General features: G+C 44.9%; 1 protein-coding gene across 1 annotated transcript in view; it reads left to right on the top strand.

Annotated features, from left to right (window-relative positions):
- The first annotated feature begins 6,740 nt into the window (after positions 1-6,740).
- Positions 6,741-26,408, top strand: part of STIMATE (STIM activating enhancer) — a 61,516-nt gene continuing 41,848 nt past the window's right edge. The window contains exon 1 of the mRNA XM_055274517.2: positions 6,741-7,061. Coding sequence (XP_055130492.1) covers positions 6,902-7,061 — 160 coding nt within the window. The 5' untranslated portion in view covers positions 6,741-6,901. The remainder of the gene's footprint in view (positions 7,062-26,408) is intronic.

Consider the following 26,408-nt stretch of genomic DNA (forward strand, 5'->3'; position numbering starts at 1 on the left):
TTATGTGGCTCTAGGGTTTTGAATGTATAGTCACACTTTGATCATTTTAAAATCGATTCTTAGGAGTTCCTTTGTTTACTACCTCTGTTGATAATTGAGCTTACAGCCATGTATGAGGTTTTTTGTATGATGCCATTTTTAAGCTACGTGAACACTAAAATTATGACAGAATTTGGAGGGGGGGGAAACTGTTTGCTTTCTTAAAAACATTATATGAGGCACTTACACCAGTTCCTTAACTGACCTGATCTGAGAACTCTGCTGTTACTGTTCTCCATCTTGACCCAGCCTGGGCTGCCTGTGTTAAGTAACATCACCAAGACTGTTAGTATTTCTGTTTAATTGCCCTCTTCCTATTCATTCTCAGAGGGACTTCGGTGACTTTTATTTTGTGTTTACCTTTCTCTACAGTTGTTTGTCTACCTCTGTTTCATTTCTATGGTCTTTACTTTGGGTGAAAATCAGTAGGTGTTCCGTGGACCCACAGCGAAGCCCATTTGTCCTACTTTCCAGGTGTCTCCACTGTAGAAGCACAGCACAGAAAACATGTTTTGGAGGGTAACGCAGAGCATGGAGTTTCTGTAGCAGCGTCCTCAGTGGCAGGATAAATACTGAGACGTGGTTAAGGATTCTGGAAACCTCTTTGCCTAGCCACACTTAGACTTTTTTCAGCTAACCCTTTAAATTGAATATAATCTTTAGTCCGAGGATTCCCATTTAAACAACTCAGTATTCTTTTAAGTGTGTCTTTTAGCCCAGCTCAAGTTAACATGAAACTCCAGGTGAATTTTCACTTATGATTCCATTGCTAGCTATTATAGAATAATAGCGTTTGCTGCACTATTCTAGTCATGAGGAGTGAGAAAAAACATACATAGGTTGTCTCCCTTAAATGGTTTGCTCTGCTGAATGGTTTTTTATCCTAATCACCTGCAAATTTATAACCCAATCATTCTTCCTCAAGATTTGAAAATGTTTTACTCCTGCAAACTGGGTGAATTCTAAACAGCTCTATAAATATAAGGAAATATTACAGCAAATTTTAACTGATTGTGATTTTTTTTTCCTATTCCCCACCAGCCCAACCTATTTTTGTGGACATTGGCAAATAATCTGGAGCCTCTCTTCATTGGGTAATTCATAAACCAACTTAACTCAAGCCCTGCAACTAAATCATACATTAAATCATTAACTCTTCACTTAGGTTCCTACCAGATCTATCTGGGTAGAAGCTTCATTTAAGTAAAAATTAATATGTTTGAAACTTAGGAGATCCAGTTTTTAAAGATTTAATTCTGTGTCTGGAAGAGAAGGATATATAGGGAATGCTAGGGAATAATTAGCATTAAACATCAAGCTTTTGGTGGGTAGCGATGGTAATCTTGCTTAATGAAATTTCCTGAGAGTTCAGTCAAGACACTAAGGAAAAGAGGGCCCCTTGAGGAAGAACAATGGGACAGAATTTCTGGAATTAATGTTTAGGGCCTTGTGTTATTATCTTATTTAGGAAAATGAAATATATTTCCTATAAGAGGGAATTTACCAAACACAAGAACAATGAATGCTTTATTTTGTCTCTCTTTTGACTTCTCCAGAAACCACAGAATTAAGAATCATCTCCCTTCACAGGTGAGGGTCGATGAAGGCCCCAAAGGGCGAAACATACAGCCCTAAGTAGTCTCTGATCTGGGTAGAGTCAGAGCCCAACAGGCTCGTTTATATCATGATTATTCAGGCTCAGCCTTCTCCTAGAGAAAGGCTGACTCTAAATGGTCAAGTAAGTTGAGTTTCCCTTAATATTTCTTGCATTCTCCTATTAAGGCATAGTTTATTAGGTAATTGCATAAAGAATTATATCACCAGCCCCGACTCCCGTATATTATGTAAGCGAGGATAATTGGGAATTTAGCACAGGGCACTTTTTTAACTTAAAATTTGGACTTAATTTACCTCACAAAGCTACTGGGACTGGGCTGGATAACAATGATGTTCTGGTTACTGTGATGCTGAAACAGATTTCAAGCCTTACCATGTTGGGGTAAAATGTTGGTATGTTGCATGCAGGTGCAAGAACTTTGTTTTTTAGAGAGACTAACTTCTTAAATGTGTAACAGTTACATTGTGAAGGGACTGCATTTGTCTGGATTTCACCTGCAGCTGGGCCCACAGCCTGCCTGAGGTCAGAAGATTTTTCATGACCCATTTTTTACCCTGAATTGACAAGTTTAGAAAACAGGTTAATGGACTATTTCATTCTCTTGGACCTTGAAAAGCTGGCTGACCAATATTAGACTATTACTGCTACATTAGTGTGCTAGGGAAACCTTTTTGCTGCACATGCAGATTTTTCTGTGACATTTTGACTAGATTTTGAGGGCTTCTGGGGACTACGCTGTTTTCCTTTGTAAATCATCTTCATCCTTCTCATTTGAAGCAGAGTTGAAGTGGCTAACGCAGGAAATGCATTTATGGAAGCTTGCACCCTATCTGCCTTTGTTCAGCAATGCAGGTGGCTCCTAGCATTTATCTATGTTATAGATATGTGAGGTCAGGGAAGGGTACTTACTAACCTCTGGAAAAGATGAGCTTCTTGGTAAATATTTATTGACTTATGGTAGAAGCAAACATAGAAAACTAATTCAGAACTTAGCCTTAATATGCCTTTTCTCCTGGAAGTAAAATATTCTCACTGTGAGAGAGAAGACATTGGACCTTAGCTTCCAGAGGACCTGGATACATTTTACTCGCTCTCTAGTACCAATTCAGTCACTAATGTGGTACCTGAATACAATTTAAAAGCTTTAGGAGGCCTTAGGTAGGGTGGGACTCAGAATCATTTCCCTCTCTCAAGCCAAAAAGTGTTTCTGAGGGACACATAGAACATCAATCGATCTAGATGGGAACATTCGGGAAAACTATCACAGGCAATTATATTTACTTGGCACCTATATCACCAAAGATTGTTCTATTTGAGACACCATTTACTGGCTTAATTGATCAACAGTGGAACACACCCAGGATTTGAACTCTGATCCTGTGTATTGAGGATGTGCCCTGTGTGCACACACCAGTTCAAAAGTGTTCTGTGTTATCAGTAGGAAATCTGTTGGCCTTATGAAGCTAAATGAGAAGAAGGCATCACTACAAAAAATGAAGTATAAATCTTGGTGGGGACCAGATGCCCCTTTTTCAAGCTTGGATTTCCTTGCTCCTGGGTCCACTGTAAGCAACCATATGTTTGTCATGGTGCTGACTCAGAAATCGTGGGACAGAGAGCCTCCTGCAAAACCAAAAAGAAATGTTACTTTCCTGCGATTATAATTCTTCCTTGACTTTGTTCACTTTAGATGTTTTACTAGTGAGTTTTGATGACTCTCACCCCTTATGTGAGAATGTGCATACTTTGGAAACTTGAATTTATTCAAACAAGCTACCTATGACTTAGCATTTGGGCATAAGTTTTAAATTCAATGCTCAGTCCAAATGGATCTGGTTCCAGGCCCACTCCAAGGGTGGTTCCAGGGGTGTTTTTTCAGTACTTGTCCCAGACCACACAGGTAGCCTTGTTTCTGAGGGCAGCTTTATGGGGAGGTGTAAAAGGTGGTGGGCAGCAAATGCACTGCAGAGTCATTTTCTTGGGTATGGTGTTTAAGAAGCCTGAGATTTTCACAAGAACCAGCAAAACCAGGAGTGGAGAGTTGGGGAGATAGAGATGTAGGCCTAAAACTCCCTCTTCTTGTGTCTTTTTTGACTTAATACACCATTGGGTCTGTCCTGGTGCTATGGCCTATCACAAAGGACTGTTTTAAGAGAGAAGCAAGCCACAGCCTTGCCAGATAAGTCTCCAACACCAGCAGAAAAGCACGGACCCTGATCTGTGGGAGGCAAGGGTCTCCCATTATTTCTGGAGGCAAATGGTGCCTTCTAGTGAAATGGTGCCACCATTTGCTGATGGGGGTGCCTGTTCTCAGGATGTGTGGAAACTCAGGCCTGAGGGTTTCTACATGGTTTATTCAATCTAACTGCATACCTAGCTTGGCAGAATGGAGGTGGACAAAAGTGCTGGAAGGATGAGGGTAGGCTTTTGGGGCAAATCAAGTCACAAAGCAGATGATTGAGGGAGGTTACAAAGCTTAGGCAAAGTTAAAGTTGGGCAGTCCGTTAGCTCCTTTTGCAAGAATCTCTGGAGAAGGTAGTTTGAATGTTTCTCTTGAGATTTTAAGTGCTCATTTGTTTTCCCCTCCCTTTCTTCTTCCTTTTTTTTTTTTTTTTTTTCATTGAATATTCTCTGAAGACAATCAGAGGCCTGCCAGGGAGGGACTCGGCTGGTTCCAGCACTGTCCTTAGGCCTCTTTTTAACACTAACTTGTTGGAACTGATGCACTTTGTTTAATGTATTTTACCTTTTTTTTTTAAGCTGCTCATTTAGAACAAAATCAAATACTTATTGCATTGTATCCTTCCTGCTTGCTGTTTTTCCTCTTAATTTCAAAAGTTATGCATTGAAGATAAAAGTACACTTAAGAAGTATGCACAAGAATACCTATTAAAATAACTCCCATCAAGTTTGATGGTATAACTTCAAAGGATTAAAAAAAAACTATTTTGGATTAATACGTTGTGTGTTTTTTTGTAAATATGATTGTATATAAACTGGTGGTACGTTGTGAAAGTTTTAAGTGGTTGTGAGAAAACTAAAGAAAACAGGTCTTAAGCTATGTTTAACCTTAACTTTGTGCTGATTTGACAGCAAGGAAGGCATTTTGGCCAGAGTAAATTTTTTAAAAAACTTTCCAGCGAGACCTCAGAGAATCATTTCCAAATGGATGAGAAGTTCCTTCCTACTTTAATAAAACTCCAGAATTCTTCCCCCTCTCTTGCTGTCTCATCCTTTACCTTCTGGATTTAGGTGCTTTTAAATTCCAGTTCAGGAAAGATAGGAAGAGTAGAATTTCCCCACAGCAACCTTGCTCCTGGCATTGGGGATTCTGCCCCTGATCTCTGAAGACTGCTTCTTGTTTGTTCCTCTGTGAGCCTTAAGGATTCCTCCACAGCTGGATGTGCGGAACAATTCTTTGTCAAAAACATCACTTTTCAGCTCTGTGTCCAGTTTTCCTTGAGCTGTCTGTGTCTTCAAGCAATCAATAGTCTCCTTATGCCCAACCACAGTCTCTTCTGCTTTAAGACGCAGCCTTTTGTTTGATTCTCTCTAAACATGTACTGTTAACTGTTGAGCATCCTCATAAGATCCCTCTTAGACTAAAAGACAGTCATGCAATTTTAATTTTCCCTTATCCATTTATTTTCTTAATCTGATTTTCTGTATTTGCCCACGGCCAGTACTTGTGGAGAGTTTAAAATTTTATAAATTAAAATTCCATTTAAATTAAGCATTTTGTCGCATGTTCTCTGTACCAGGCACTATACTGAATTTGAATTGAAGGGTAAATAAAAATAATTCCTGCCCTCAGGAGGCTCACACTTAGCTGTGGGTGAGAGGCATGTGTACAGCTGTCAAATTTAGCAGTCTGAAAAGTTTTGGTGGAACAGTACACACAAGGTAATGTGAGAGCAAGAGGGAGAGGGAGGTCAGAAAGGCTTTGACGCTTGAGGAGCAGTTCATGGAGCAGGGAAAAGGGAATGGCATCCATGCAGCTAGAATGCTACATAAAGGCACAGAGGAGTGAAAATGTAAGAGAAGGCTGGAGAATTGCATTTTTATTCTCTAATCAGGTTAATATTCCTGTTCACCAAGAAAGCTTTTAGGTAGCATTTAACCCTCTTAGGTAATTGGAATTTGGGGGGCTACTTAATAGGAACCTTTTTCCTAGAGATGATATTTACTGTTGAAAACATGTAGCTCAGTGTCAACTGGACTCACACCATGTGTTCACTGACATTCTGCAGCAGGAAGGTCAGGGGCTCTAGAGCACCAACAAGAGGGTATCCAGAGAGAGCCCAGATTGGGCTGGGAGAATGGATGAGAGAATGGGGACTCAGGGTCTTGTTAAAGGCAGAGCCCAGGTTCTGAGAAGTTGGAAACGGTTAGGTGGGAATGTGTGTGTGCAGGGGGCTGTTGGAGCCTGGAAAATACCAACCATTTGCCTTTTACACTCTGAAGGTAGTTGTGCTCCCCAAGTGAATAAAGTGGGACATGTGCACGTCAGGTTTTCAGTGTGAAACCTGGTATATTTCAAAATGAAAGTGATTGGATTCAGGTGACCATTTAAATTATGTCTATGAAAAAAGAAAATAGACTTGGAGCCTTGATAAACCTTTAGCTAGGGAAGTAGGAAAAAGACTCAAATGTCTGGGTTGGAAGGAAGACTCCTGTGCGCAGTCTTAGGTTGTTTTCCTTATTCACTTGCTTCAGAATAATCCAGGCTGCAAACTATCGGGCCCCACCTCAAAACTACTGAATCAGGATCTCTGAGGGTGGAATTCAGGAATGTTAATAAATTCTCCAGGATATACGGATTTGCCTTAGAGGGAAAAATAATTTGACTACAGGCCGTCCCAGCTCCTACCTCCGGACCTGGAGCTCGTGATTCCCAGGCTCTCATTCCGGTCTGCGGTGCCTGGCTCACCTGGCCTGTCTACCTGCGGGCGTGGCGGGGTTGGAGAGTGGAGTGCGACCTGCGACCCCGCCCCCTGGCCCGGCCGGAGCCCCGCCCCTCGGGGGGGAGAGCTGCCGCGGCCGAGGCCCGCCCCAACCTTGGCTGCGCCAATCAGGCACTGCGATCTCAGACGTCGGGTTACGCGCGGCGCGGAGTCGGAGGCCGGGCGGAGGTACCGGCTCGGGCTTGGGCTCGGGCTCCAGGCGCGGGTTTGGCGGCGCTTCGCCGGCAGGCAGCGAGGCCGGGCGGGCCTGGGCCCTCGCGCCCCTCCCGCGAGGCCTGCCATGCAGAGCCCCGCCGGGAACGCGAGCCGGGGACTGCCAGGCGGGCCACCCTCCACAGTCGCGTCCGGGGCGGGCCGCTGCGAGAGCGGCGCGCTCATGCACAGCTTCGGCATCTTCCTGCAGGGGCTGCTCGGCGTCGTGGCCTTCAGCACGTTAATGCGTGAGTCTGGGACCCCCGCCCCTCGGAGGCCCTGCGCGGCAGCCGCGGCCCGGCCCTCCTGGGGGCCCCTCCTGCGCGGAGAGTTCAGGCCTTGGGACCCGAATTCCTCCTCCCCCGCAAACCAAGTCTGGGTATTCCTGCACTAGGGGTAGCCCGAGCCCCTCGCCTACTCGCTGTGGCCTCCAGCCAGGAGTGACCCTTCCCCTTTCCACTTTAAACGTCAGTCTTTTGAGACGCCAGTCTAAAACTCGCCTACCTCCCACCTTACCATCTCGAATTGTTACCCCACTTCCCAGCCTGGAGTCATGACCCCCAAGAGTGACATCCCCTTGTCCGCCCCTTCTCAGGGGCTCTTCGTGCTCAGAACCCACATCCCTCAATCCCCAGTGCGATGCTGAGCTCTTTTCTGCCCCTTCACTCTTCAAGGATTTACCTTCTCCGTTCACATTTAAATCCTGCTACTTTGCATCCCTCTCAACACCTGGAGTGTTAGGGCCATGCCTTCCGTTTCCCAGTACCCGCGTCCCTCTCCGTGGCCCTTCTTCCTCAGCTTTAGTTTCCCTTTTGTCAGGGCAGGACCCACCCAGTCTGCCTTCTTCCCCAGATCCCCTTCCTCTCGTTTCTTCCGGAACAGGCCCACCTGCTCCATCTCTGTCCCAAGCTTTCCTAATAAGCCGCATCTATAGCTTCCCCTGGCTGTACCCTTTCCACTTTTATTCTTTATATTTTAAGTTTCCTTTTCCATTAAACTTGGGCACCCTAGTGGCTGAATAGAGAAGGAAGCCCCCACCCTGTTGTCATGTGTGCTGCTGAGGGGACGGCGGGGGCGGGAGGGGGGGCTTCTGTTTTTCATCGTGTACATCCTTCCCTTATTAAAGTAACAAGAAGTTTTGCTCGGCATGTAAGCCTAGGAGTGCCCTTGTGACTGCGTTTTAGGGGGAAGGAAAGGTTATAACTATCTGTGCAGAGTCATTAATTCCAAAAATGACTTGTTCTCAAAACTTCCCCACTGTGCTTGTGTGGACAGAGTGGAGAGTTCCTGCAGAAAGTATGCTTTGGGGTACTCAGGAGGGATCTTGCAGCTGTGTGCCTATGTCTTGTAGGGTCCAGTTGCTGGAGTGGCCACCTTGCTTGTTTATAACTTGGGGTTTCTTTGAGTGAATTCTCTCAGGCTTTAAGTAACCCTGAAGAGGCTCTGATCATGGATACCGCGTTCTTCTGGTGGCCTGTCCTTGATAAGTCTTACAAGTGCCCAACTGTCTATGTTTGCCACTTTTTCTTTCCTTTTTAGTTCCAACTTGCCTTGCTTTTTCTGTGCTAAACAAATACCCACTTGTACCCACAGTAATAATTTGTGACAACTTAGCCAAAATCTGCTGCTTGTAGTGTACAAGCATGTACTGTACGTGTGTGTTTTCAAGACATGATGAGTGGATCTTCATACCCCTCTTACTTCTCTGTCCTCCAGACAGCCTTCCTTTCTCTCTGAAGGAACTGTAGGTTAAATTTTTATTTCACTCCCTAACCTGAGGTTTCTTAGCCTAGCTCTGGCTGTTTCCATAGGTTTGATTGATGCTGATGGCCCGGCTTATCCCCTAGGGTTTGACACTTGTGATTCAGAGAAGGAAATGTGATGATGACAGGGCAGAGTTGCTCGCAGCTGAGAAGTGTGTTAGGTTGAATGTGTTCTGAGTGGAGTCTTCAGGGACATACTCACTTTTTTACTTAATCTTCAGCGTGAGCACATGTGCAAATCCCACTGTGGTTGGTACTTTCTGTGTGCAGAGATTGGACTAGAAAGCAGTCTCTTGTTCACTGTGAGGCTTGACGTGGACAGAGCTTGTGGAAATGGCTGGTGGGTTCTGGGGTGATGTGGGTAGGAGTGATGGGGAGAAGAGTTGGAAAGGCTAGAGCTATGTCTGCCCCGACACAGAAATGGAGATGAGAGCAAGAGCCTCCTCCCCCTACCTAGAAGCAGACAGAGCAAGCCAGGGCAATGGCACTCTGGGAGCTGGACAAGGAGAAGCCCACTGACTGGGATGCAGTCAGGGTGGGGCCCTTCTTATCTCTCAGATTTCTTGGTCCTGTTGAAATAGAACTGTGAGGCTTTTCCTTCTTGAACTACTGGGAAGAGGAAGAAATCTCTAAGGTGGAAGAGGAAAGAGATCAAGGTAGCCTTAAGGAAGTACATCTGCAAGCCATTTGGCTTTGTCCTGGGCTTTTAGTCCTCCTTCCTTCTCAGTCTGGTGGAGCTGCCAGGAGGGGCATCTGTTGAAGGCCAGGCTCCCCTGACCAGGGTCCCCCTCGCAACCCTGAGGGAGGGAAGTCTTAGTGTATGTTAAGGTGAGGCCACTCCATCCTTCCTCAGTTCTGTTATCTTCAAATATTTTAAATACCAACCAGTCTGTTCTGAGCAGTTTAAACAGCTGCTATCCTTTGAGGGGCTGTTTTTGAGATCACAGTCTTTTCCCTTCCCAGTACCCGTGGCCCTCAAGGCAATGGGCTCGCTGCCTCTCTTCTGGCACGCTTCTCCAGTCCTGATGGCCAACACCATTGTTTCCTGTTGGACCAGCTCTGACTGTAGAATGAACCCACTTCTCTGCAGACAAGCTGTGAGGTAATTTTTCTTACCTCACCTCCCTGATTTCGGTGACCCCTCAGACCACTGTCTTTATGTTCCTTTTTCTATCCAGAAAAATCACTTTTTTCTCCACCTACACATTGCCTTGTTTTTTTTTTGTTTGTTTTGTTTTTAATCTGGGGAGGTTTGTCCTGAAGGAAGATTGCTTATATATATTAATGTCTCTGGGGAGGATTCTGGTTCTGCAAGAATTTCTCATTCTGGTGCTTTGATAGACTTCTTGCCTTACTGTGTAGGGTTTATAGACCTTCTCGGTCCAGGCAGTTGAGAACGTATATGCCAGGTCATACATGGTAGCCCATTCTTTTTTTTTTTTTTTTTTTGAAACGGAGTCTCGCTCTGTCGCCCAGGCTGGAGTGCAGTGGCGCGATCTCGGCTCACTGCAAGCTCCGCCTCCCGGGTTCACGCCATTCTCCTGCCTCAGCCTCTCCGAGTAGCTGGGACTACAGGCGCCCGCCACCACGCCCGGCGAATTTTTTGTATTTTTAGTAGAGACGGGGTTTCACCGTGGTCTCGATCTCCTGACCTCGTGATCCGCCCGCCTTGGCCTCCCAAAGTGCTGGGATTACAAGCGTGAGCCACCGCGCCCGGCCTGTAGCCCATTCTTCAAGCTGCATAAACATACAGACTGTTACAGGCATCACCCACACACATGTCCCAGTGTCAGCACCGCCTTGTTGAGTTGGCAGGCTTCCTAGAGGCTCCAGCTAAGGTACCCTGTGCACGTGAGGAAAGATGAACATACTCAGAGTCAAGCTTATGAAGATACTTTCCACTTAGAGTTTTCTGAAGTGTCTACTAGGTATCTGCATAGAAAGAAATGCTTTAAAGGAGGGGGCTTTGGCATAGTCGGCCTGCCAAGGAATTCCTCGTTTTGGTGATTTTGTCTGTAGTCTGTGACTTGACAAAGTTGCTCAGCTAGGGTCTCAACAGAACAGAGCTGAGCAGTCCTGGAGCTCAGCAGACTGTTCCAGTACAGGGTAGCCACCCAGCTGTCAGCCAAAGGTCGTGTTGGCCAGTGTGTGTGTTGGCATTTGGGGGTGTTTACTCTCAGTACACGTGAATGCAAAGCAAACTCAAGCCTCCCTCACCGTGCACAGTCAGGGTTCTGGGCTGAAGTGTAGACAGAATTGGTTTTTAATAAAACAAGCATTTTGAGAGCTTGGATAAATCTGCCTGCCTATTTTTGTTGTAGACATGGGGGCTAGCCAGCTGGGAGAAATGTGTCCATGTTTTACAAAAACACTGCTGACATTGAGAAGTGATAGCTTTTTTCCTGCAATCCAAAGTAAAATCACAAACCAGTCCACTCAGCTTTGATATCTTAAATGAGAGTTTCTGGGGTTTTCTCCATGGTAAACTGGCCTCCCTATGTGCTCTGTGTGAACAGACTTGAGTTGGCACAACCTTCCCTACGATCACCTCTCCCCACCCCATCCTGGTTTTTATCTCTAAACATGTCAAACATAGAAAAGATGAAAAATAATACACTGAACATCTGTCTGCCCTCTACCTAGATTTAGCAGTTGTTCACATTTTGTCACATTTATCTCTTTATTTATTTATTTTTTTTTTTGGCTGAGCCATTTGAAGGTAAGTTGCGACCAGCATCACACTTTACTGCTAAATACTTCAGCTAAGTCTGCCCAAAATAAGGACAATCTCCCACATAACCACAATTGCATCATCACACTTAAAAGAATTAATAATAACTCCATGATATCATCTCATATCCAGTCCATAGTCACGTTTCCCCAAATGTCACAAGTCTTTTATAGCTGGAGTTTTTAAAAGCTAAGATCCAATCAAGGTCCACACGTTGTGTTTGGTCATGTTTTCAGTCACTTTCATTTCTAGACGAACCTTCTCCTACACATACATGCACACTTTTTTTTTTTTTTTTAATGTTTCTGGCTTTTTGAAGAGTCCTGGCTGCTTGTTGTGTGGAGTGCCCCACATTCTGGAGTTGTCTGGGTGTTTCCTTGTGGTGTTTGAATTGTTTCACTAACCCCTGTTTTCCTGAGTTTGGTCTGGAGCAGTTATTAGATTCAGATACCCTGTTTTATGGCAAGAACATGCCATAAGCGGCGCTGTATGTTTCATGTACATTCCACCAGGAGGCATGTGACATCATGCTGCCCCACTATTAGTGTTAATAAGGTTGATGACTTGGTGATGGTGGATGGAAGACCGCTCAGTCTCCCCCTTGTAAAGGTACATCTTCCCCTGGGCAATTAATAAGGGATCTCTGCAGTGATAATACTTTGAGATCATGTGAATACTCTGTTTCCCAGTAGCCTTTCACCCAGTGATCACCTCCTTCTGGTAAAATAACAGAATACAGTGACAGCTGAATTGGAACTGGAGCTCACGAGTGAAGGCGCCTGTCTTTGGGTCTGGAACCCAGCACAAACTCAATCAATGTTGCTGTCCTTTCCTCCCTCTGGAGTGCCAGCACGGGCAAAGGAAGTACGCCCCTTTTTTCATGCCAGGCTGGTGTTGTGGCCAATGTTAGCATACTGGCTAGCTTAGAGCTTTCATTTTTAGAAAGTTTTCAGGTTTTCTAAATGTTTATTTATTTGGTAGCATTTATCCGTAATGATGATCTGCTGCTTGATTTATCATGTAACTTCATTAATTTAGAATAAAATCAGGACAAGAGGAAGTTGTCTGAATTAGGGGACAATCTGAGTTGTAGAATAACTTACCAAATGCATTTTTTTAAACTTTTAAATACCTCTATTGGCCACATGTTGCCCTGTTGGGGCCTCTCATGCTTCCGCTGCTTTAATATCTGTTTAAAGTCTTTTGCAGTTAGTATATTTGCACAAACATGAAGATTTGTTGAAGGGGTTTTACAAGTGGTTAAAAATAACGGGATCCCTGGCTCTGGATCCAGCCTGACCTGGCATCCATGTCTGCTTCGCTCTGCCATGTGGTACCCCTGAGCAACTTCTGCATTTCTCAAAGCTTCAGTTTTTTTCCCCAGTAACATGTGGATAATAATCCGTCTTTTCTGGGGCTATGGAGATGAGAAAGAATGTGTTTGAGGAAGCTGGGTTGGTGTCAGGCACATGTTAGGCCCTCCTTGGGGGTGTGTCTTCATCCTTGTTATTACATTGTTTGTATTCATGAGTTGGGCTGAAGAATGTTTCACAAGTGCTTAAGTAACTTATTTTCTGAATTAGTTTAAACATTTCCCTTTCTTTCTTGTTTGTACAATGTCTTTACCTTTAGCCCTCTTCACAGAGTGCATGGCAGTGAAAAAAAAAAAAAAAAAGAAAGAAAGAAAAGCACCTTTAGCCCAGCCAGCACAGTGAGTGTGAATCCAGATTAGCATGTGCCAAAACCAGGTGGCTTTCGTGGCCAAAATAATCTTCCTTGACCTAATCTTTCTTGTGTTTTTACCGGCAGGGCCCCCATGTGGGCTCTGAGAGAGAGGGCAGTGGGTGCCTGGGGCTGCCCCACTTCCAGGTGATGAACCTGCTTCAAGTCGCTGGCTTTTCTTTGCCCAGGGCCCATGGTAGTAGGTGGTGGCGCTGGCCCCTGGAGCCGGCCTCTTTCCTGCAGCCTGCTCTTCACTGAGTTCCCAGCATGCCAGCCCCCTCACAGGAACCCTGTACAGAAGCGGTCGGTGAGCAGATGAAGTGCCTTGTACAAGGGCTCCTGGTTAGTAAGTGCAGAACTGAAATGTAAGCCAGGTCCCTGGGACCCCAGACACCCTGAGCCACTTCCTCTGTGCCTGCCTGCTTTTTCCACCCGTCTTTACACACAGGTGCACTTTCTGATTACTCTGTATCTGTGGCTACCTCACCTCATTTTTTTTCTATCTGAACAATTCTGATTTTCTTTCTTGATAATTATTTTTATTTAAGTAATTTTATTTAAAGCATTATTGTTTTATGACTGTTGATAACATTAAAAATATAAATTTGAAATGACTCATCAATCACTTCATGCATACATGAGTCACACCCTAGGTCTGCTGTTCTGGGCCTTTGTGAAGATTTTCCTTGGCTGGTCAGAGGGTGGTGATTCTACCCCAAGGCTGAGGTCTAGCATCTGAGGCGGAGGCACCCCCGCCCTACCCCAGAGCAGCAGAAGCAGGGAGCACGGAGTCCCTTTACTCGCTGGTGAGGAAGGGTCTGCAGGGCTCTGGGTGGCTTCAGGTTACATGCTGAGTTTCACGGAGTTCGTTTCCCTGTTGCTTGCCATATGACAATAAGGAAGGTAGTTAATAATCTTGAGGTTTACCCAGAAGAATTATCCTTTTCCTTGTGTATGCATAGAAGCAGTTGGTGAGTCTCTTTTAGATTACTCCACTGCTAGGAAAGCTATCCATTGAATCCAGAGTTTTTCAGCCTGGCACTGTTGGCACTTTGGACGAGATAATTCTTTCTTGTGGGAGGCTGTCCTGTGCATTGCAAGGCATTTAACATCATCCCCAGCCTGCCTCTACCCAACTAAATGCCAGTAGAATCTCTCATTGTGACAACCAAAAATGTCTTCTGACATTGCCAGCTGTCCCCTGGGGGGCCAAATCGCCTGTGTTTAAGAACCACTGCATCTGTTCAGTTTGTGAATTTCTCAGCAAACTCATATTTGTTCTAGAAGAACAGATTAGAAGGTCAGTGTGTTGTTTCCAAAGTATAAGAACAGTGGACTATTAGGATCTCTTAAGTACTTTGGTGCCAAGCCCGCTATTGGATGTTTCCTTGACGAAGAGTTGAGACTTGTGCCCAGTCCTTGAGGGGCTCACAGCTGGACCAGGCTGTAGGCAGGCGGGCGGGCAATTCTAGTATAGCGTGAAGAGGATTGTAGAAGCTTGAACACACTGGAGAGGGGAATGAGGGATTCTGCCTGGGGACTCGAGGAAGTGTCCCTGAGGAAGCTCCACCTGAGCACCAGGCTAAGGGCTCTCGACACGGAGCGGGTGGTAAGAGCATAGGTTCACGTAGAAGAGTACCAGCGCTGGAGAGGGTAGAGGCAGAGGGTCTCAGGAAAAAGAGGCAGTGTACTCGGAGGCTTTCCAGAGAGCCTTCCTTATTCCATTTCAGGCCTCTTTTACGGGTGCATTTAAAGAGGATGAATTAAATTATTGGGTGTCAAGTCAGGGTCTGCATACACTACTTGCTCCATTTGTATTATTTCCTTGAGAACCTTTCTTTTAAAGCAGTTTTACATCTCATGTGGCAGCCCCTGAGAAACATACACTGTTTATCTTTGGGGCCACAGAAGAAGAAACAGGGACCCAGTAACCACCTGGCCCCCATCCTCTTGGCAGTGCCTTCTGAGCTAGACGGTGGTGATGTGGGCAGACGTGCCGTGCTCGCCCAGGTTGGGCATTTAGTCCTCACACAGCCTGAGAAGTAGGGACTGATAGTATCTCCATCTTATAGATGAGGAGATTGAGTCGTAGAGAGATTAGGTAACCCACTCAAAGTCACACAGCCAGTAAGTGGTAGAGCTAGGCAGTGCGGTTGTGCAGACCTTCCATTTGGATAGTAACAAAGCCGCTCCTTATTGTTAACTAGCTTTTATGGATTGTCTGCCATATCCACATGGATGTGGAGAAGGTAGAGATACTTTCAGCCTGGATTATATGTAGCTCTCGAGGTGTGGGCACAGATCGTCATGCCAGGTTAGGCAAGCCCTGGGAACCACCGTCGCCCACCGAGCACGGTTGCAGGCTTTGGAGGGGTTGGGCTTTGCTACAGAACATCTCTGACAGAAGTTCAGTTGTTGGTACATTCTAAAAATTCTGTACCTACTATGGCAGGATTGTCATGCATGGAAGTCGCCTTAATGCCTATGAGAAGCCTTCTCCGTTGACTTACTACAGCCCCATCTGATCATCACATGCCCTCCTGCTGCATCTCCTGGTTTAGTGTGCCCTCTTCATTCTAAGGGGCATTTTGTGCTGTAAGCAGGTTCCACTCAAGCCATTTTGGGGAGGAGGAGGCAGAGGCTGGTGAGCTCAGCACACTGAGAGCAGGTTTCATGGTGCGGACATTGGGTGGGGTGGCACGAGGAAGGAGGGAGAGGCTGGGGATACCCAACCAGTGTTTTTCTTGGCTTTAAAACTTCTTTTAAAGACGTGATGTTGTGTATTCATGGTTTTTCCGATCACCAGCCATTGATGGGCATCGACAACTTTCATGCTTTCTCTTTATTTCTTGTATGCAGAGTTAAGTCAGGACACATACGGGGCCAACTCTGCTTTTTTCATACATTCATCTTACTTAAAATGCTTCCTCTGCCAAGCTTTTGTCTAGTCCATGGGCTTTTCCAGGTCTCTTGAGCTCATCTGTGTTCTTCGTGGGCTTTTCCATTTTGTTAGAAGACATCTTCATTTAATAGTGTGAAATGACGTAGAGGCATGAGGTAGTAACAATGCATTTAAATGATGTAAGCATAAGACACTGTCCTATAGGAATAGTTGAAACACAGCCACACGGTGCATGCCGCGTCCTTTTGCCCACAGTCCTGTGCAGTGTGCACCATCGGATCATTAGAGCAGCTTTCTGTTTGGGTAGGGAGTTTTGGGCAAAATATCTGCAGGTGGTTACATCAAGCAGGGCTCTCTGCACGCTGTTTATGTGCATCCAGTCTTCGCATGGGGAGCAGTGGAATATGTCAGGGAGGCTTGCTCAGAGCACATTTAAGCAAGCGTGTTACTGACGTGGCTACCCTTCACTTGCCAGGGCAGCCCATTGTATGTTACAAGTCTGCTATTCCATTATGCCCTGACCCTCAGTCCAAGCCCTGGAGCAAAAAGGGGGTTCAGAAGCACGTGAGAGGCTGGAGATGAGGGACATGTGTTACAGTCCTAAAGACATAGTGTAGGGAAATTCAAGTGTTTTTTTTTTCTGTCAAGAGCCCTGGCTTTATTCTACCTTCAGATTTCTGTGAGAAACCCTATCAGTTACTAGCAAAAAAAAAAAAAAAACTGATTCTTTTATATGAAGTTAGAGCAAACAGGGATGCTAAATTGCCTATTAATCCATTTAGCAGATTACATATTGATTTTTTTCCCAGTGTGTTTAAATAAATCATTTACTAATATTCTAAATAGGTAAAAACCTTCAGGGAAATGTCCAGCACACGTGCCATAGTGTCACCATGAGCTGGGTTGGAATGTTGCTGCTACAGACAGGACCTTATCCTGGATGCAGCCATTTTATAGTGAAATCTCATTCTCCCAGTCACGGAGGTCCTCAGGCCAGGCTAATATGGATGTGGTGACAGATGAAGTTTGGTCTGGGGTGATGTGAGGCATAAGGGCATGGAGGCGGGTGGTGGGTAGGAGAGGCAGTGTCTCAAAGTGTTTGTTAGCTCATGTTCCATGGCATGTGAACTGCTGAGCCCTACCAGGGAGCTGCTTGGTGCTTGTTCCCACTGGCTGTAGCTGCTGTAGTGCCATGTGTGGTCCTTCTTAGTGTAGGTCTAAGGCAGCATCCTTGTGTCTTGCAGGACAGCCAGGCTCCTGAGCCTTACTGCCCCCGTCCTCCTTTTCCCAGCTTTTCCTGTGCCGCAAACATCCAGTCTGTGTGGTACAGGATAGGCCTCTGCCTGTGCCTGGGTCCGGCCCACCAGCCAGGCTGTGCTAGCGCACAGTGCCACCTGATGATGCTCTGGCGAAGTGCTCCTCCAGTCCAGGTTTGCTCCTGAGCAGTGAGATCTTGGGAGGTGGAAGGAGGCTGGGATTATTTTCTTTTCTAACTACTAAATACTTCAGCATGCATTTTCCAAGGACACAGGTGTTCTTTTATGTAACCACAGTATAATGATCAAAACTCAGGAAATTTAACATTAATATGTTATTAACAATCCACAGTCCATGTTCACATTTCATCAATTGCCTGAATACTATCATCGCTTTTTTTTTCCTGGTCCAGAGGCACACTTGACGTTTAATTGCCACATTGCTTTAGTCTCCTTTAGTCTGGAATTGTTCTTTAGCCTTTCTTTTTCCTTCCTAGCCTTGACACTTTTGAGAAGTGTAGGTCAGTGATTCCGTAAAATGTCCCAGATTGGGTTTGTCTGATATTTTCTCAAGATTACATTCAGGCTACATGTTTTTGGCAGGCTGCTGCCTGCATACATGATGCCGTGGCCTACTCAGTGCATCGTAACCTGAGGTGCCTGGTGTCAGCTGATTCTAGTGTTGGTGAAGATTTCATTGATAACTGGGATAGGGTCGCTCCTCCAGCTCTCTCCACTGTGAAGTTACAGTTTTTCCCTTGTAATTAATAACTGATTTACAGGGAGATATTTTGAGACAATGTAAATATAAGATGTTTTCAGTCTTTCTTGGAAAGCCTCCCCCATTTGGAAGGGAGCCACAAATACAGAGTGAAGGTCCTACAGCCAATTTTTGATCTGGTAACTCTCTGGTGATGAAACTGAGTCACATGTGTAGAGTACTCATTACGTGTCAAATCTTGTAAGTGCTTCACGTATGTCAACTCATTTACTTTTCAGATTATCCCTATGAGATGAGTACTCATATCATCTTACTTTACACCTGGGAAAACAGGCACTGAGAGGTTAAGGCCCCTGTCTAAGGATGTGACAATCACTGTGTGGCAGAACTGGAATTCAAACCCAGTGGGCCTCACTGCAGTGGTGGGGCCTTGCGTCCCCTGCCATTCTGCCTGCCTGCTGCAATGTGCAGCATACACGTGTGCTGCTTGACACACATGCTGCTTCTCTGACCTGTGCACGTTCCTGTCCTCTGCATGTGGAGTTCTTAAACACCATTTGGTCTCCACTGTCCCTGACCTGCTTGGTTTTTTTGACTGAGAGCCTCACCGAAATCTTTTTTCTAGGCGTGATAGACAGACTGGGAAGAAGCCAAAGGCTTTTCATTTTGAGATTGGAGTCCATGGGCCTTGTCCTGGAAGCCAGAAGAATCTTTCCTATGTGGATAAATTTAACATTTAAGCCTGTGCTAAAGGATGAGGAGGCTTTAGCCCATGAAGGAGTAACAGATAGAGAACTTGCCCATCTTCTGTAAGCAACCAGAAAACAGGCCAAAATTGTATAAAGCAACTTTGCAAATATCAGACAGCAGGCATCAAGACAGTGAGCCTAAGGGAAAAGAAGTAATGAGGTGAGCCCTATGGTCTTCCCTCCAACATTCTGCTGGAGGCAGTTTCCAGATCTCAAAGCAGCGAAGAGGAACCCAAGCGAGGCCCAGCAGTCTTGCTGCATTGAGAAGACACATCTGAGGAGGCCATTGCGGTTGGAATTTGCAGGGGACAGTACAGAGAAAAAAGAGCTATGCAGAAGGACAGCTCTTCACCTTAGCTTAGGGGTCTCCTCGAGACTTTTTATGAACAGATCTGTTGTATAGGGCACAGGAAGCAAATTGAAGAACCACTGCTAGAGAACTGTAAGTGGAACTACGTTCAGGACGGAGAGACATTTGAGTTCTTTCCAGATAGAGCAGAGAGACATTGTTGAACACCTGGGACATCCGTAGACCACTCAAAAGAGTCATCATGCCTTAATGTTAGGTTTTATCTAGCTCTAGAGAAAAGAGGACAAAGTTTAAAAACAAGCCTTGAAGCCATATACAAAAATTGACTGGAAATAGGTCACAGACTGGGAGAAAATACTTGCAAATATGACTATCTGACCAGGTGCTTATAACCAGAATATGTGAAGAATTCTTAGAACTCAGAAAAAAAATGCAATTTAAAAATTGGCAAAGGATCTGAAGACATTTCCCCAGAAAAGATTTACAAATGGCCAATAAGCACATGAAAAGATGCTCAATATCATTACTCATCAGGAAAATGCAAATTAAAATATGATGAGATACCAATATATACCCACAAGACAAGAATGGCTAAAATTAAAATTGATGAACAATACTAAGAAGAGAATATGAACTCTAGAACTCCTATGCATTGCTGGTAAAAATGCAAAATGGTACAACCACTTTGGAAAATTGTTTGAAAGTTTCTTATGAAGAAAATGAAACGTACCATACAACTCAGCAATTTCACCCCTCGAGATTTACCCAAGAGAAAAGAAAACACATGGCCATAGAAGGACATGTGCATAAATATTTATAGCACCTTCATTTGTAATTGCCCCAAACTAGGAACAGTTCAAATGTTCAACAACACATGAATGGATAAACAAATTGTAGTATGTCCACATAGTGGAATAAATGTCAGCAGCTAAAAGGAACAAACTATTGATACATGCAACAACATGATTGAATCTCATGGTTGAGTATGCTGAGCAAAAGAAGCCAGATAAAAGGAATACATACCGAATGACTCCATTTGTATGAGATTCTAGAAAAGGGAATTCTAATCTATAGTGACAGAAAGCAGATTAGTGGTTGCCCTGGGGTAGTAGGAATGGGACTGACTGCAAAAGGACTTTTTGAGTGGGTGTGGTGGGTCACGCCTGTAATCCCAGCACTTTGGGAGGCTGAGGTTGGTGGATCACTTGAGGTCAGAAGTTTGAGGCCAGGCTGGCCAACATGGTGAAACCCTGTCCCTACTAAAAATATAAAAATTAGCCAGGCGTGGTGGCGGGTGCCTGTAGTCCCAGCTACTTGGGAGGCTGAGGCAGGAGAATTGCTTGAACCCGGGAAGCGGAGGTTGCAGTGAGCCAAGATTTCGCCACTGCCCTCCAGCATGGGCGACAGAGTGAGACTCCGTCTCAAAAAAAAAAAAAAAAAAAAAGAACTTTTTGGGTGATGGAAATTACTGTATCTTGATTGTAGTAGGGTTACATCAGCGTACACATTTCCCAAAACTCACTAAACTGTATGCATAATATAAGTGCATTTTTGTTATGTAAATTTTACCTCAGAATTGTTTTAGAAGAGAAAGGGAAAAAAAGGCTTGGAATGATCAAGCTGCTCTACAGAGTTCACTGCTTGCCCAAATAAACTTAAGTGCTCACTAAAGGCAAACAAAATGTAAACACTTAACAATGTAACTAACAATCATGATGTATAGCCCCAATCAACAATTTCTAGACAGGTTAGATAAAGAAGCAGGAAATTGTGGCCTATAATCAGGAGAAGAATCAGCTAATATTAATAGACCAAGAAATTACAGAGATTTTAGAATCACCAAGAAAGGATTGAAAAACAGTTATAAATATGTTAAGTTTTAAAGAAAAATAATAAGCACAATGGAAAATAGAAAAGCAAAGCAAATGGAACTTCTAGAACTGAAAATACAATTTCTGAAAAATTCATGAACTTATAAACCGAAAATTAAACTATGAAAGAATAGCGTATGTGAAAACATAGCAACAGAGCTTTATAAATTAAAGCTCAGAGAGAAGAAAGTCTTAAAAAAAAAACAAAGGAACAGAGCCTTAGTGACCTATGGGAAAATATCAAAGGTCTAACGTGTAATTGGATTTCCTAAAGAGGCAGGGGAGGAAAAGGCAGAAAAATGTTAGAAGAAATAATGACTGAACATTTTCCAAAGTTGATGAAAATTATAAACTCATAGATCTAAGAAGATTGATGAACCCCAGGCAAGATAAACGCAAAGAAAATCACACTAAGCCATATCATAATCAACCTGTTGAAAAACAGATGATGAAAAGAAAATTGTAAAAGCAATCAGAGGAAAAGAAGACATTTTATACAGAGAAATCGACATAAGAACTAATTTGGACTTTTTGTCAAGCTATTCAAGCCTGAAGACAATGGAATAACATCTTTAAAGTCCTCAAAGTGAAAGCCTGTCAATCTAGGATTCTATAGCCAGTGAGAAATACCTTTTATAAATGAAAGCAGATTTAAAAACTGGATGAGAGCACTTTGATCCTTCCTCAAAGTAGGTGGCTCCAAACCTGATAATGACCATTCCAACTCAGCTCCTTGGCCCCTTTGTAAGTTTTGACATCTTTAGTTACCATGTCATGAGTTAAGTGTGATAGTAACAAGTTACAGACGTTTGGAAGAAACTGAGTTGCATTCTTTAATTAAAAACTACTTGCCACCGCTATATGAGAAGCAGTGCAGGGATGTAGTTTTAGGCTCCTAGAAGCCATGCTGGGAAATCAGGTGCTCTCGGCATCTCCTGTTTATGATGCCTTTCTCCATCCTCCCATGCACTGCTGTGGCCGACTCTGAGTGCCAGGACCTAAGCCCTTCTTCATACCCCTCTGTGGCATCATTTTTGTCCAAACTGCCCTTGTTAGCAGACTCCTCATTGCACTGATAGGATACCCCTTGTTTGGGGGAATGAAAAACCAAATTTAGCTTCAAATACCTTTTTTGGTTGTTGAAGTAGAATAGGGGAAAGGAAATCTCCTTTCAGGGTAGACAGAAACACTGTGGTGACTACTTCTAGTGCCTTGTTCTTTTTTCCTACCTTGAAGAGCTGTTAGCCGAGTAGGTCAGCAGAGAACATGAGCGTGTCAGCCAAGACTGAATTTGAAAGCAAAGCAGCAGCTTCAAGTTCGCCCTTGAAAGATGCATCCATGCCACATCCAGTAAAAACGTCCTGAGAACTTAGAATGACAAATGTGGCAGGTCGCCTCCATGATGGACCCCAATCATCCCCACTCATGATGTTCACACCCTTGTATAGTCCCTTTCCACATGTGTCAAAGTTAATTTATGAGACCAGTAGAATGTGCTAGAAGTGAAGCCACATGGCTTCCGAGATCAGGTTATTATGAAGACTGCAGCTTCCATCTTGAGGGTACTTGCTTGCTTGCTCCCTGCTGGGTCCCTTGCTCTGGGGAAAGCCAGCCGTCATGTCTCGAGGACATTCAGGCAGTCCTGTGAAGAGACCCATGTGGTGAGGAGCTAAGAATCCCAGCCCCTAGCCCTATGTGAGCCTTCTGAGAAGCGCATCCTCCAGCCCCAGTCAAGACTTCCGGTGATGCCGCCCTGGCCGACAGATTGGCTGCAGCCTTACAAGAGAACATGAGCTAGAACTACGCAGCCAGTAGTAAATGTTTACTTCTTTAGGCCATTAAGTTTTGTAGTAATTTGTGACACAGTGGTACAAAACTAACATAGCAAAGCTGTGAGAGAAGTTAGGAAACTTGATTCCTGTTCTCTAAGAGTCCATAGCCTGCTTAGGAAGGTAGACCACTTGAGCAAGTAACTATTCTAGGCTTGTATGCTAAGTGAGCAAAGACTGATTCAGGGCCGGGCGCGGTGGCTCACGCTTGTAATCCCAGCACTTTGGGAGGCCGAGGCGGGCGGATCACGAGGTCAGGAGATCGAGACCACGGTGAAACCCCGTCTCTACTAAAAATACAAAAAAAATTAGCCGGGCGTGGTGGCGGGCGCCTGTAGTCCCAGCTACTCGGAGAGGCTGAGGCAGGAGAATGGCGTGAACCCGGGAGGCGGAGCTTGCAGTGAGCCGAGATTGCGCCACTGCACTCCAGCCTGGGTGACAGAGCGAGACTCCGTCTCAAAAAAAATAAAAAAATAAAAAAAAATAATAATAAATAAAAAAAAAATAAAATAAATAAATAAATAAATTAAAAAAAAAAAAAAAAAAAGACTGATTCAGGTATATTTACCTATTGGGCTTATCAATTGGATTTCATCTTAGTGAGCAGGGCTGTCAGAATCCCAGAGTGGTTTGTAGCATTGCTGTTCCTCCTGAGTTCGTTCGTTCTTATTTATTTAGAGACGGAGTCTCACTCTGTCACCCAGGCTGGAGTGCAGTGGTGCAATCTCAGCTCACCGCAAGCTCTGCCTCCCAGGTTCATGCCATTCTTCTGTCTCAGCCTCCCAAGTAGCTGGGATACAGGTGCCCACCACCACGCCCAGCTAATTTTTCTATTTTTAGTAGAGACGGGGTTTCACCTTGTTAGGATGGTCTCGATCTCCTGACCTCGTGATCTGCCCACCTTGGCCTCCTAAAGTGCTGGGATTACAGGCGTGAGCCACTGCGCCCAGCCCTCCTGAGTTCTTGGAGGTAGTTTAGACAGGCTCAGATACCAGCAAACCTGTCATCCAGAGTAGGAGTTAGCTACTTTTTCAGTCTTAAGGATTTCAGAGAGGTAATTTGTCGTATTCTTTTTTTTCCCCACATTTTCTATTATTTTTGATTGCATATGTGCCTTACCCTTAGCAAGCCTACCTGATTCTCACTGTTTACATTTTTTTTTTTTTTTTTTTTTTTTTTTTGAGACTGAGTTTCACTCTTCTTGCCCAGGCTGGAGTACAATGGCGCCATCTCGGCTCACTGCAACCTTTGGCTCACTGCAATCTCTGCCTCCCAGGTGGGTTCAAGTGATTCACCTGCCTCAGCCTCCCGAGTAGCTGGGATTACAGGCATGCCCACCACATCTGGCTAATTTTGTATTTTTAGTACAGACAGGGTTTCACCATGTTGGACAGGCTGATCTCAAACTCCTGACCTCAAGTGATCCACCTGCCTCGGCCTCCCAAAGTGCTGGGATTACAGGCATGAGCCACCGCACCCGGCTTTACTGCTTACATTTTAACTGGTAGGAAATCTGAGTTTCTATAGTCCGCAATGGATTGGTGAACGAAGATGAATTTCAGACTATTTTTGTTATATAATGTGCCTTTGAGTTGCATGTGGGAGTCAAACAGAAGCTAATATTGAAACAGCCAGCTCATTCCATGCATAGTGACTTTCTACACATTTTTGGTCTTAGTTGTGTGGCTTTGTTTCAGTACCTCCTTTGTAAGGAGGCAGTTGATGGATCTTCCTTTTCCTACGAGCCCTTTCAAAGGTACCAGCAGCCCCAGGAGCTCTGTCTCCAATGCCACGGGAAAGGAAGTGCTACGGGAATGGAGCCTGGCTGAGTCTTCGTTCTCTGCCGTGAGCACTCCCACTGGGTTTTTCCCCAGCCACCTGCTCTTCTCCTGTCCCTAGAATGTGCTGAGACGCAGTCACCACTCTCCTGGTTCTTATAGCAGATGGTTTGGTCTTTTTTTCTTTTTACTTATAATGAATATGTAATAATTGTACATATTTGTTGTTTGGTCCACTCTTGACAGTGTTTTAACTCTGCTTTCTCTGGTTCTGTGCTTGCCCACCCACTTCTGGCCCCTCTTGTATAGCATCAGGTGTGTGAAGCTAAGTCTCCTATAGGCGGCTTGGTGAAGAGCACGTCAGAAGGATGCGTGCTGACTGGGACTCTTGCCTGGTTGATGCACACCGTTGCCTGGTTGGAGAGTCTGAGGACAGGTTGGAGGGCCCCACCCGGGCCCTAAGCCTCCTTTTGTCTAGGATCTCATGAACTGTGCTTGGCCTTTCTGTGCGGGAGCTGGCATAGCAGACCTGTTTCAAATGAGAAATAGCAGGGCCAGAGCATGCTGATTTTCTGGGGTTGATTTATGTTTTTTCTAGAATTTTAGGAAGGCAGGAATCAAGGAAGACACCATTGTGATACAACCCCAGAAACATCACCCAGCAAGCCCCTCTCCAGAATTCCAGAGGCTCAGGTGGCTTCCCCTCACTTCATGTAGCTAGGGTTCAGAGCCCACAGGGAAGGAGACTGGCTAGGAGGCAGAGCTCCTTTTCCACATGTTCTTTAAGGAAGCTCTCTGCCAGCCTCATGCCTTGGGGTGCTTACCATGCGCTCTGCAGGACAAGAGGGGCAGAAAAACTTAATTTCATGGTGCCTTTTATGACTTCCATGCCATGTGATGGTGGTTTTTCCAGCTCCTTTGTGGAAGGAAAATTTGAGAGATCCAAGTAGAGAGATGAACAAAGTGAGCCCTGGGAGTTGAGGAATCCTATTCTGACTGAGACTCTCCCTTTCCTCACGCAGCCGGTGTTCCCAGTTCTCAGAGTCTTGGCTTATTTACATTGTATATCCCCCTGTACTGGTGTACATGCTTCTCGTGTCACTTGTTCTTGCCTCCTGGTCCTCCTGTTCTTCCTAAGTGGAGGAGAGGCGTCAGTAGCTGTGAGAAGAACCTCAAGGCTCCTGAAGTATCCATCAGACTACTCTGGAAGGGATTCCCACTGCCCGCCAAAGAGGGCTAAAGATATTTTAGCTCATAGCGGGTGATGATTTCTTAAGGTCCCAGCCTCCTGGCGGTGGAAGGCTGCCTTGGCTGCTGTCTGCTGCCCTGTCTCTGGCCACCTGACTCCTAGGCCTGGGGACTGAGGACGTGAGCTCTGTTGTTTCTCTTCTGAGATTCTCCCTAGTTACACAACTTGTATGGTTTGAAAGGAGAAGACTCTGGATGCCAACTTCATTGGGCTGAGGAGCTAGGGCAAAGGTCTTATGTGTAATTTAATAATTCTGGTGTCATGAGAAGAGCTGATCTTCCTTTAATTGTTCTGCCTAGCATGCTTATTAATTCTCTTCCATCAATAAAATTGTAAGGTAAAGCCCAGTGTTCCCAGAAGAAGAGTTTCTTTGCTTGAGTAAAGGCGTAGCACCCTCACAAAGCCAGTGGATGCTATTGCAACATCCGTGCACTTGCACTGCCGTTGGAGCCTCTCGGTAGACTCCTCGTCTGCCATGCTATTGGCATTCCCACCCACTCCTGAAGGCAGTGTCCTATCGGCTCTTATCTGTTGAGAAGGTTAGATATGGCCTTCTGGAACCCTGGGGAGCTGGACCTCTGAACTTGGACTTGTCCTTGACTTCTTTATGTAGCTTCATAACCAGCCAGCTTCTCTTGGTTGTAGGTGTGTGCCCTTGGAAAACCAGTGGAGATGTTTCTGTTCAACGCTATCAGAACAAAAATGCATTTAGGT

This window comes from Symphalangus syndactylus, chromosome 1 (assembly GCF_028878055.3).
Source record: "Symphalangus syndactylus isolate Jambi chromosome 1, NHGRI_mSymSyn1-v2.1_pri, whole genome shotgun sequence".
NCBI lineage: Eukaryota > Metazoa > Chordata > Mammalia > Primates > Hylobatidae > Symphalangus > Symphalangus syndactylus.